At 34.1% G+C, this 13,023-nt stretch overlaps 1 protein-coding gene across 7 annotated transcripts in view; it reads right to left on the bottom strand.

Annotated features, from left to right (window-relative positions):
• LOC132130887 (transcription factor 4-like) overlaps positions 1–13,023 on the bottom strand; it is a 139,884-nt gene that overhangs the window by 43,690 nt on the left and 83,171 nt on the right. For 2 of the 7 annotated variants that reach the window (XM_059542741.1, XM_059542742.1), the window contains exon 1: positions 6,136–6,321. The exons of the other annotated variants lie outside the window; for them this stretch is intronic. In XM_059542741.1, coding sequence (XP_059398724.1) covers positions 6,136–6,216 — 81 coding nt within the window. In that variant the 5' untranslated portion in view covers positions 6,217–6,321. Of the gene's footprint in view, positions 1–6,135; positions 6,322–13,023 lie in introns of those variants that run through there. 7 annotated transcript variants of the gene reach the window in all.

The raw sequence follows: 13,023 nt of genomic DNA, 5'->3' as shown, positions 1-13,023 counted from the left end.
GTCTATAGTTTATGCTTCAGTTCTGATGATGTTCTGTGAACAAAAACATGATAGCATAAAAAGAATATATTAACGTAACGAAAAAAGAAAAATAGTAATAAAATATAATAGTAAACCATATTATAATATTAAACCAAATATAAAATGAAAATAAAACACATTTAAATAAAAAATAAATAAAATAAAATAGTAAACTATTAAAATATTAAGACAAATATTTAAAAATGCCATTAATAAAATAAATGTAAATTAGAAAAGAAAGAAAGAAAATTAAAGAAAAATAAAATATAAAAGAAATGAAAAATAAAAATAATAATAAAATATAACATAATTTTAAAAATATAAAATTAAAATAAAAGAAATTTAAATAAAAAGAAAATAAAAAGATGATAAAAACTAGGAAAAAAAAGTAAAAAAAAGAATAACAAAAATAAAATTAAACTATTAAAATATTAAACCAAATATATAAAAATACAATGAATAAAATAAATGTAAATTACAAAAGAAATGAATATAATACAAATATTAAAATATTGAACTATATTAAAATAATTTAATAAATGTAAACAAAAAAAGAATAGCAAAGAATAGAAAAAGATAGAAATAAATAGTAATGCTTTGCTTTACAAGCACTACTAATAAGATAAAAGAAAAAGAACACAAAGTAAAATATCAAACTATATTAAAATACTGAATGAAATATAAAGAAAAGAAAAGCAAGGTGTGTCAAGCAGGGTCTTGTTCACCAGCTGCACACATTCAGAGAGAAACACGATGGTGTGTGTGTGTGTGTGTGTGTGTGTGAGACCCACAGGAAGTGCTCGAGGAGAAAATGAGCGGCAGAAGATGGCTGTCGTCCAAACTCATCACCATGGTGATATTCTAACGGCCCTTTCATGGAACACAAGAATCCGATTGGTCGGTCTGGAGACCGCGGCGGAATCCGATTGGCCGGTTGGGCCCAAAGCGTACGGATTCGGAACCTTCGGAAAGAGCCAAAAAGAATGTTCCGTCCCATTAAGATCCAGTGCGCTGGATAATTCCCTGACATTCCATCAGCGCCGCGGATCTGATCCCAACCCCAGCGGACGGATCCCACCACAACCTGCCAAACCAATTTCACAGGATTACCAGGAAAGATTGTGGAAATCTGGAAAGGTTTAAGCGGGACTCCAGGCGAACGGTGGAAGAGTCACCTTGGGAAACAAAAGTCAACTGAGGAGCAGATGAGACGATTGTAAACGAGGATCCTGTCCAGCAGTCACCATACATAATCAACTGATGCTAATAATTAAAAAAGGAATTCAAAGACAATCAGAAAGCACACACACACAAGCAACTGTTCCAGATATAATACGAGATAAGAGAGCATTCTGACATTATTCAACACCAAATGTCTTAAAAATGTCCCCAAACCCAAAAGGTATTTTGTTCAATCAGCGATTATTGCAAAGCAGATTTAAAATGTGCATGTAAATATGGTAAAACTTTGGTTTCGTTTAATTAAACATGAAAGCTTGACATTTAGTAATTTTCATGTGCAACAAGAGAACACATTTATAATTATTTCTGTGGGAAACATATTCTGTGTATTTTTCACTAAACATGTTTTTATAATGCATGTGAAATGAAACTCTAGGAAAGTGAATGCACAAAGCACACCGCATACATCAGAAAGTTATAGTTTATTTTATATTGCCAACAAAATAATATGGAATAATACAACATATTTCCCAGCAAATATTGTGTTTTTAGGAGTAAAAAAATCATCTCTCATATTTATGTCACACTCAAATAAATTCAAATCATGCAACGCAAATTTGCTGAAAATGTAGTTTCACTGCAAGATTTGAGATTTATTAAGTTCCATATGCACCGTAATAACATATTTACATATTTATAATTAAACTATAATTTATTTCTTTATAATTAAAAATTATAAAAGTTAATATAAAAAATTTACCTTTATTTTTACATTTTAGAATATTGCTCGTAAATAGCAGGCTTTGTCCGATATTTATATATCTTAATTTATATAAACGGCAAAATATACATATTTTATTTTCTTTTATATATGTGATTTTACACAAAATATTTACATGAAACTTAACACATGAAGTGATACACTTCCATGAACACAGGAACCTTATGAAAGTTAATTTATTGATTTATTATTATGCAAATTATGATCATTAATTAGTAGTTTTAATTTTATATTTTTTCATTTGATGCAGAAAAAAGGCACACACATATTGAACAGAATGGGGGAGGCATCTCTCATGTGTACTGTATGCCACCGCCGTGACCTTGTGACCTCACACACACACACACACACACACACACACACACACACGTATGCAGAGCCCCATATAAAGTTAATTAGAATTAAGATGAAGGATCTGTGAGTTTCATGTGAAGGGTCTGTAATGGTGAACATATGGACAGAACGGCACTTCATACGGCCGGATCACAGACGCATTATTAAAATAATAAAACCACCAGAATCAAAGACTGATTACTTCAACATTGCAAACTTGAGGCTGTTTTTCCCTGCTGCTATTTTAGATCGGGATTCAGTCGGTGTCCAGCACATCTGTGTGGGTTTAGCAACAGTTTTGCACAAAATTGTTCCTAAAACAAATCTGACAAGATATCTATCTAATCTCAAAATTAAAACTAGCCGTTTAGTGTTCAAGTGGTAGAGCATTGCGTTAGCAAGCGCAAGGGTGGGATCGAATCTCAGGGAACATATGTTAGGAGAAAATTGTTAGCGTGAATGTAATATAAGTCGCTTTGGATAAAAGCATCTGCTAAATGCATAAATGTAAATGTATTTTAAAGATAAAAATATTAAAAAAAGAAAATGCTGATCTTATATACAGTATAAAAACATATGTTTTGAACACAGTGTGTTTGGGTTCAGGTACAGTTTTGCACAAAATTGTCCCTAAAAATAAGTAAAATCTGAAAAAATATATATCTTATCTTAAAAATAAAAACATTCATCTATCATGAAGATAAAAGTATTTAAAAAGTAAAATGCTGATCTTTTATACAGTATAAAAACACATTATATTTCAGACATGTGTGTGTTTTTGGCTACAGTTTTGCACAAAATTGTCCCTTAAAATATATTAAATCTGACAAAATATATATCTTATCTTAAAGATAAAAAACATTCATCTATCATGAAGATAAAAATATGTAAAAGGTAAAATGCTGATCTTTTATACAGTATAAAAACACATTATTTTTGGACACATTGTGTGTGTTCGGCTACAGTTTTTATCTAAATTGTTTCTAAAAAATAAGTTAAATCTGACAAAATATCTAGCTTATCTTAAAGAAAAGAAAAGAAAAATATCTTAAAGATAAAAATTCTTTAAAAATAAAATCCTGATGTTTTATACACAGTAAAAACAATGGTCTATGGTATGCCCTCGTTTAGTTGAACGTGTGTGTGTGTGTGTGTTTCTAAAATCTGACCTATTTTTATGCTAGAGTGTCTTAAACCAGCTGGACACAAAGACAATGAGACACATAAAAGCACACAAAACACTGAAAACAGCAACCCAGACCAATCACATCCAACACAACTGACTCTGAAACCGCTAACAATGTTGCTCACGCATGATTCTAAAAAAAGCTTCATCTAAATGATTAAATGCAAAAACAGGAGTGTCCTGAGATTAATCACATGACCCGTTCGGACATGAGAGAGCATTGCTGTGAATCGTTTAACGTTACCGTGAAAACAACCTGTTCTGCGTACATTTGGCACAGAAAACGTTTGGCAGGAGAGAAGAATAACCAAACATGCAACAGCATCTCAGAAAACGGAGAAATAATAGTTTGGACACCAAAAACTGGTTTTTTTGATGACTACGATTCACTTACTCAGCCAGGAAAGTTTAGGAAAGTTGTAGAAATTAAAATACATGGCAAAAAAAAAAGATATGAATTTCCTTGTCTTTCCCTAGAGAGAGACAGACGGACGGAGAGAAAGAGCGACAAGAGATGCTCTAGAAGTGTGTCTCTCTTTCTCTCTCTCTCTCACACACACACACACACACACACACTCTGTCTCCAGGACAGACCCCAGTCATCCCGGGAATGTCAGGGGTCTCCGTACCACCCAGACCTCTTCTCAACAGATCAATAAGACTTCACACACACACACACACACACACACACACTTGTGAGATCGTGGAGGGCAGGACTCGAGGGAAACACACAGTAAAGGAAAGCATTCAGGATTCATCATCTGTTTATGCTAAATCAAATCTATATAAATCTATATGTCAAACTAAGCTATGCAGTTTTTCTATTTTCTCTGTTGTGCGTGTGTGTGTGTGTGTGTGTGGGTGTGCGCGTGCATGCGCGCGTGCGTGTGTGTGTGTGTGTGTGCATCGGCCATTCGGATGGAAGTAATTAGAGTGCTGGAAAAACCTGCAGAAACTATTTATAATTTTCTAAACATCTGGTCAATAGATTATACATGGACAGGTCATGAATAAATAATTTACAAATACAACTCCACCCCTTCATATACACACACACACACACACACACACACACAAATGTTTTATCTTTTAGATTTAACTAAAAAACACAAAAGGGATAAATAATACCTAATTAGTACCTACTTATTGTCAATTGTTATATGATAATTAGTGCTGTTTAGTTTTGTTGGTAAAACCCATTACGCTGCACAAAAGTGAAAAAGATTCCAAACTAATATTTTGAATGAGTTTAGATGAATTGTAACCAAGTTTAGATACAAATGTAACCAAAGGGTTATTTGAAAAACAGGGAAGTATACTTTTAGTTCCGATTGACTAATATATTCCAGGATGAATCCACAGTGTCAGAATTCCGTGTTCCGGTGTTTTACAGAGAGAAATCCCGGCGTGAGAGTCTCGCTGAGCTAATTAAACTAAAGAAATATTCACACGGAGTCTTAGCATAACAATAACGAGCGGCCGGCGCTGTTTAAGTGCAGCTCGTGTGTGAAGAGGCCTTTTGTTTTTTTGTGCAGCTCTTTTGTGGATTCATTAGTCGACCCGACATCCTCCTCATGCTCGAAACACACACACACACACGGGTGGAGAACAGCGGCGGTGGACGGATGGACGGCCAGGTCAAAGAATCTGTTCTGCAATTTTTTAACTGTTAAAACAGCAGAATAAACAATCACAGCAAGATGCCTGGCAGCAGATCAAGACGGGTACAAAGCTGCAAACCAGAGACACACACACACACACACACACACACACTGTGTTTATTAAAGAGGGCACAGGGATGCCAGACCGTGTTAGGACACACACACACACACAACAGCAAATATTCCCTGATGGCAGAAATGCCGAAATTCAGAGAAATGTAGTTTTGTTTTATGTGCAACATTCACATAGATGTCACTTAATATGCCACTAAAACGACTCAAATTAAAGTGAAAGAATCTGCTTCACATGAAAACACAAATGTTAATGCACAAATAACGTAAAGACTTCAAAAGGCCAAAGATAAACCTGTAAAACACTCAAAAAAGTTCCTGTTGCTTACATGTTGCAAAAAAAATAAAAATAAATTCTTAATTTGAATTTTTGTTTTGTTTTCCATTACAACACACTAAAATGAAAATGCATTTACTGGGAAACGACCCAAAGACAGGCCTTCAGTGATTCACACGACCTGAAATCGAGATGCGCTGACCGCTGCGTTACGATAAATATCATCTGCGACGTGTAAATATTTCTCTGTCTCTCTCTCAAGACCGCTCTGGACGTCTCTCAGGAACGAACTTCTAAAATGAGCAGCACACGTTTCTCACACCTTTCATTATTTTGCCGATCGCAGTTTAACACAAGCTTTCAAACACATGCCAACCTGGGCAGGCCTTTCTTTTTCCCCGCAGGAAACTTTCAGCATTTCCCCCCTTTTTTTTCCACACACTTCAGCTGCGTTCATCAACTGAATCCATTTAAATCACATTTGGCTTTAAGCAACATTTCTATTCACACACACACACACTTTTCCCATCTCTTCCCAGTTCTGAGCAGACACACACACACACACACAGATCAGAGGTGAATGACAGTCTGTCAGATGTCATCTGCATGCGTCTGTACTCACCGCTTTGCCGTTATAGTAGTACATGAATGATCCGCCGCTCACACCCGGGATGGTGTACGCACAATACATGCTTCTGTTCATCTAGTGTGTGTGTGTGTGTGTGTGTTATCCTCTAAAGATGCTCTCTAACAACTTTGTGTTCAAACTCGCTGTCCCCCTTTTTTCACAACAATTCCTGCAGTTGCATTTTCCATATGGCTGGCCTGAGCATGCTGAATATGCAAAGGAGTGAGGAGCTTTCCTGACGTCGGGCAGTGGGCGACTGAGTTGGGGGAGTGGCCTGTATGAACAGAAGCCCCTCCCCCTCCCTCCCTCTCTTTAAACTCAAAATCTCACTCCAACACCCACACACACACACACACACACACACACTTTTCCCCTTTCCATGGTAAATCTGGAACTGATCCTGCTCTAAGCTTGTCGGCTTCTCTGAAAGAGACTGAAAGTGTGTGTGTGTGTGTGTGTGTGAGCATTTTATTGCTGCAATTGAACTACAAGGTTCCTGTTGCTTGCAGGTTTACTTAGTGCAGTATTCAGTACTTCGCTGTACAAATATCTAAACATTCTTTTACAATTATCTGAGAAGCAAAATGACTAAAGATATGAATTAGTCTTTGAGAAATGTATCAAAATGAAGTGAGTTTGCTTAAAACAGGACAAAAAAAAGATTAAATAAAATAACTCAATCTAATCAAAATACACAAAAAGACACATCTCTTTTTATTTAAAAGACATTAATTAGTCTTTGAAAATGTATCAGAATGAAATGAGTTTATGCTTAAAGCAAGACAAATATCTGTCAGTGAGGAAACAATTTAAAACCATATCAGAGAACGAGGGATTTACTACAGTAAAGCTCACACTCGTGCAGCCTGAGAGACAGTGAAGTGACAGTGAAGTCCATTATAGAGAAGAACACAAACACATGTGTGTCTCTCTTTCTCTAGCTTTAATTTGATTAAAAGGCAAGTTGCAGGGAGGGATTCATACGTGCACATCTAATAACTCCACCATCTGTCCTCAACACTGGCACAACACAAGAACAGAGAGAGAGCGAGAGAGAGAGACAGAGAGAGAGAGAGAGAGAGAGAGAAAGACAGAGACAGAGAGATATATATGATTGCATATATTATTACTCAGAAAATCTAATGTGTGTGTGTGTGTGTGTATATATATATATTTACATTAGTGATACTATTAATTAATAGTTTTACATGCATAATACATATGCTTTATTTGTGTGTGTTCATTTGTGTGTTCGTGTGTAATGTTACTAATGCTTTAGCAATGTAAAGGCAGAAAAGTTGATGCACCTGAGAGCAAGACAGCAGTGATGCGAGACAGAAACACACACACACACAGAAACACACACACACACACACACACACACACACACACACACACACACACACACACACACACACACACACACTCACACACACTAAACATCAAAGCATGTAGAGTGGAAATAAAATGTATCTGTTTATCTATGGTTTATATATAAATATATATAGTTTCAACTCAAACACCACAGTTACTTACAGTTATTACTGCTGTAAAAAAAAAAAAAAAAAGATTTTAAGAAACGGTTCATTCTTTTTCCAGTAGGGTTTTCCTGTCGTGTGTGTGTGTGTGTGTGTGTGTGTGTGTGTGTGTGTACAGTAAGTAATTTTAACACACGTGGACGATGCCACACTGATGTGAGAACCACTGAACCGCTGGGATCAGATCTCCGATGAAACTAAATAATTTGCATATGCCGAGAGCCACTGCTATTCCCAGAATAAACTTCAATAATTCATCAGCAGCGCATCTCCCAGCCGATCGTCTGTGTTCAGGCCTTTGTGTTGCTTTAATTGTTGATGTTTGCTGTGGAGGGGCTCTGGAGGGGGTCGACCCTCTCTCTCTCTCTCTCTCTCTCTCTTGCCCAGTGCTGACTTTCCCATCCCGTGGGATTAGAGTAAACAGTACTTGGATTATAAGCACACATTTCATTCTGATTTCATGCTCAGAGGATTTTATGCTCATTAGAAGCATGAGTTGTCAATCTCGGAGGATCCCATTCGGATCTCTTTTTCTCTCTCGGGGAGTTCAAGGGCCCCGACTGCGACTCTATGGGCCGGTTTGGAGTCTCACAGAAAGCACGACAGCATATGTGTGCACAAAAACACTTTAACCCTCAACACGCCACAGAAACACACAATGAAAGCTAACTCCGATTTATTCAGCTCAAAAACGCAAACATGTGTCTGAAACAAAACACACCTGTGTTCAGATCAGCCTGAGAAAATGACAATTTGTGCCTGTAAAAAACGTGAATTCATTTTATTTGTGGGTTAGGATGTTGATTTCAACATGACACGCTTTGACTTCTAAAGCAAGTGAACAATAAATCAATCAAAAACAAATAGAACATTTTAAATAAATACATAAATAATTCAGCTAAAACATAATTAAATGTAAAATAAATACATTGATATAGAAATCAAATTAATATATGATAAAATAAAATAAGTATCTCTATCTAAAACAAACACAACTAACATATAAACAATAAAAATAAATACATAAATGTTAAAAAAATCTAAAAGTGAATTATAAACTAATTAATTCAGAAATAATAAATATATCTAAATAAATACTATCATAATAAAATAAATAAATACTTTTGCTCAAAATTTAAATTTTTCCATTCCGAACGTGGTTTTTCATGCAGAATTAACTAGGACTATTGAAAAAGTAATTGAAGTTATAACAGGCATGTTTTGTTGTTTCTCATACTGATTCTCCGAGAAAATGTATATGAATATAGAAACAAATTTCTTGAGCTTGTGATTTAATGAGCTCAATCACTGCAGAGTCGTGGGAAGGTTTAATTTCTGAAGAAAAACAACCTGCACAGATAATGTAAACAAATTACCAAGGAATAATTAGTCCAGACTGAAAGAAAAACAATGGCGATTTCTGAAGACGGTGATCATTACACTGAGATACATATTTATGGAGCAACGTCATCATTAAAGCCACAAAGACAAACATAACATTCAGTTTCTTAATGAAATGTTTGGAAAGAGAGAGACACTGTTTCGGTTTCTTTCAACAAAACCTTCATTTGCTCTAATGAACCCATCTGAACGTGATTCTGCCATTCATTCAGTTCTGCAAGAGTTAATTCACACAATCATGAACCCAAGTGTCACAGACAGTGAGTTATTTAGACAAAAACGCTGTTTGTCTCTTTTGTGAGCGTCAAATAAATTCAGCAAATGCTGGTATTTCAGCCACTCAAACACGTCCGAGGGTTTCGTCCAATCGCATTCTTCCGACGGATCCGACTACAGATTCTAGCAAACATTAAACACAGTAAGGAGGCAATTATGTATGCATGATTTAATCTGCAACTAATTAATATGCAAATGTATTCATATGTTAGTTACTAAATTAAAAATGCAAAGCAGCCCTTATGGTGATTATGTGATTTCGGCACACACAAAACATTTGAGAATTGAAAAAAAAAGCACAAAAACGGGAGAAAGAAACTTCGCCAACTTCCTCCTTTTTACAGCCTGTTGCTTGTAAATACGTATCGTGTTTGTAATATATAGTCCTTAGGAATGCAAACGTCTAAATAATCTTCTGAATGTAGATATTTAATGAGGGATCTGTGCAGATGAGCCTCAGGACGTCACGGCGTCACACGTGCTCATTCTCAGGCTCTGGTTAAAGGGTCGTTAACATCTGCTACCTGCCCCACATCAGCCTCGGCATGCGCAAGGCATTATGGGATACAGCAGAAATACAAACACATTCTAACAAAGGATAAATGAGTAGATATTTGAGCTTTAAACTAGAGCATGACTGATATACATTTAGCAGTTTAATGATGACACGTGGACAACTTTATTTTGTCGTAATTTTTACTTTTTTATCTCATACTTTTGACAAATGTCAAAACTCACTTGTTATCTCATAATTTCCACTTATTTCATAAGTGTTTATTTTTTATGTCAAAATTTAACTTTTTATCTCATAATTATAATTTACTAATTCATAATTTTGACTTTAATGTCAGATCTTTTGTTATAGATATTACTTTTATCCTAATTTTGACATGTCATGATTTTATCTTTATATGTCATAGTCATGACTTTTTATCTCATAATTATTTATTTTTATGTTAGAACATTAGTCATAATTGTGACTTTTTATCATATTTTTGACTTTTTTTCATAATTATGATTAAGTATCTCATAATTTTCACTTTACTTTTTATATCAGAGCTTTTATCATAGTTATGACATTTTATCTCAAAATTATGTCTTAGTATCTCATAATCTTTATGACAAAATTATAACTTCCATACATAAAGATTCTGTCTCCATTTGTTCTTAATTTTATTAATTTGCTGTCTCTGAGGTGATTTTTATAGGTTATTGGTGATTTTTCTGTCTCAGTGTTTTCTAAGAATAACATTTTATTTGACTCATGTATTTCATATATAACCTATATGAGTCAAATCAGATAGAAGCTCGAGTGACTGAATAAAAGTTTTCAGCAGACGAGCGTTATGTTCACAGACCTTCCCCCATGAGCAGCTCCTCTGAACTCATGCCAGAGGGTGCAAGGGATGCTGGGTCGTGGTGAAGAAGGCCTCTTTTGGCTCTTAGCTCGATGTGCATGGGGGAATGAATTCAGAGTAACACCAATGACACACTTTGATTGGTGCTGCTTTGGTCTTTTTAAGAAAAAAAATCACACTTCAGTAAATCACAATTATGAGATAAAAAGTCAAAATTATGAGATACTAAGAGATAAATTACAAGATTAGAAATTCAAATTATTAGATACCAAAGAGGGAATTGTGTGAGAAAAAGTCATAAAGATGAGAGAAAAATCATAACTGTGACAAAAAGTTCAAGACATAATAAGTCAAAATTATGAGATAGTATCTGATAATTATGAGATAAAATACAATTGAGATTAAAAGTCAAAATTCTGACATATTAAAGTCATAATTAAGAGAAAATTAAAAAATTATGAGATAAGTCAACTTTGACAAAATTATGAGATACTAAGTGATAATTATGAGATTAAAAATGTAAATAATTAGATACTAAAGAGGGTATTGTGAGAGAAAGTCACAATGATGAGAGAAATGCCATAACTATGATAAAAAGTCCAAGACACAAAAAGTCAAAATTATGAGATAGCAAGTGATAATTATGAGATAAAAGACAATTGAGATTAAAACTCAAAATTATGAGATAGTAATTGATAATTATGAGATAAAAGGCAATTGAGATTAAAACTCAAAATTATGAGATAGCAAGTGATAATTATGAGATAAAAGACAATTGAGATTAAAAATCAAAATTATGAGATAGTAACTGATAATTTTGAGATAAAAGACAATTGAGATTAAAACTCAAAATTATGAGATAGTAACTGATAATTATGAGATAAAAGGCAATTGAGATTAAAAATCAAAATTATGAGATAGTAACTGATAATTTTGAGATAAAAGACAATTGAGATTAAAACTCAAAATTATGAGATAGTAATTGATAATTATGAGATAAAAGGCAATTGAGATTAAAAATCAAAATTATGAGATAGTAACTGATAATTTTGAGATAAAAGACAATTGAGATTAAAACTCAAAATTATGAGATAGTAATTGATAATTATGAGATAAAAGGCAATTGAGACTAAAAGTCAAAATTATGACATATTAAAGTCATAATTAAGAGAAAAATGTAAAATTATGAGATAAGTCATAAGTTTGACAAATTTATGAGATACTAAGTGATAATGAGATTAAAAATTTAGAGGGAATCGTGAGAGAAAAAGTCACAATGATGAGAGAAATGTCGTAACTATGAAAAAAGGTCCAAGACACAAAAAGTCAAAATTATGAGATAGTAAGTGATAATTATTAGATAAAATGTAAATTTTGACATAAGTCAATATAATGACAGTCAAAATTATGATAAACAAGAGAAAAATTCTAAATTCTAAGATAAAGTCAACTATCTACACATGTATCTACTTCCAGAAAAAGGTCTCGACAATGTCTCAAACTGTGGGATCAAAAGTCAGAGCTCTCAATATGAACTCAAACATTTCTCATCAAATTAACTACTGACTCATTTGGGTCTGTTTTAATCTCTCCTGAGGAATTAAAGGTACAACATCTGAGCTGATACTTCAGTTAAGTCTCCTGAGCTTCAAAAGAGCAAAATCTGAGCAATAGCATTAGGACTGTGAGATCGCTCTACATAAACAGTAGCTGAGCGTGACGTTTCCCAGCATTTATCAACTGATGCAGCTCCTGTCATGAGGGGAGATGGTGCTCATGGGTTTAGCTGATATGAACCGTTTCTCTCTCTACAGCTGCGGCCGTCAGCAGTTTTGATCTCACTCTCCCCCAGTGCATGCTGGGACACCTGGGGAAGTGTCCTCCTCTGCAGCTCCTTGCCCCAGACGAATAAAATAGGACAAAAACGAGACTTACTACATAACCTGTCTGCTCTAAATACACATGAAAATACAGATATAATATCTCTGATGCAACTGTAAACTTGTGTTTTGTTCATAAGTTCCCTTCGGTTCTATTCTAAAATATTTTTTTATGTGCATGGATATTTGATTTGAGTACTTTTCTTAAATGCAAGTATAAAAAATAAAAATCTTAGTGCTAGTAAAAAATATGAGAATATTCATGTAAGTAAAAAAAATCGAATATTCACGCAAATAAAAAATATTAGAATATTTATGAAGTAAAAAATATTAATGCAAGTGAAAATACTGGAATATCCATGCAAGTAAAACACATTCAAATAGTGACGCGATTAGAAAAACTGTAAAAAAGAACATTTCATGTTAAAT

The sequence above is a fragment of the Carassius carassius genome, chromosome 47 (genome assembly GCF_963082965.1).
Source record: "Carassius carassius chromosome 47, fCarCar2.1, whole genome shotgun sequence".
NCBI lineage: Eukaryota > Metazoa > Chordata > Actinopteri > Cypriniformes > Cyprinidae > Carassius > Carassius carassius.
The sequence above is the reverse complement of the archived record's forward strand: the minus strand, read 5'-3'. Positions and strand labels throughout refer to the sequence as shown.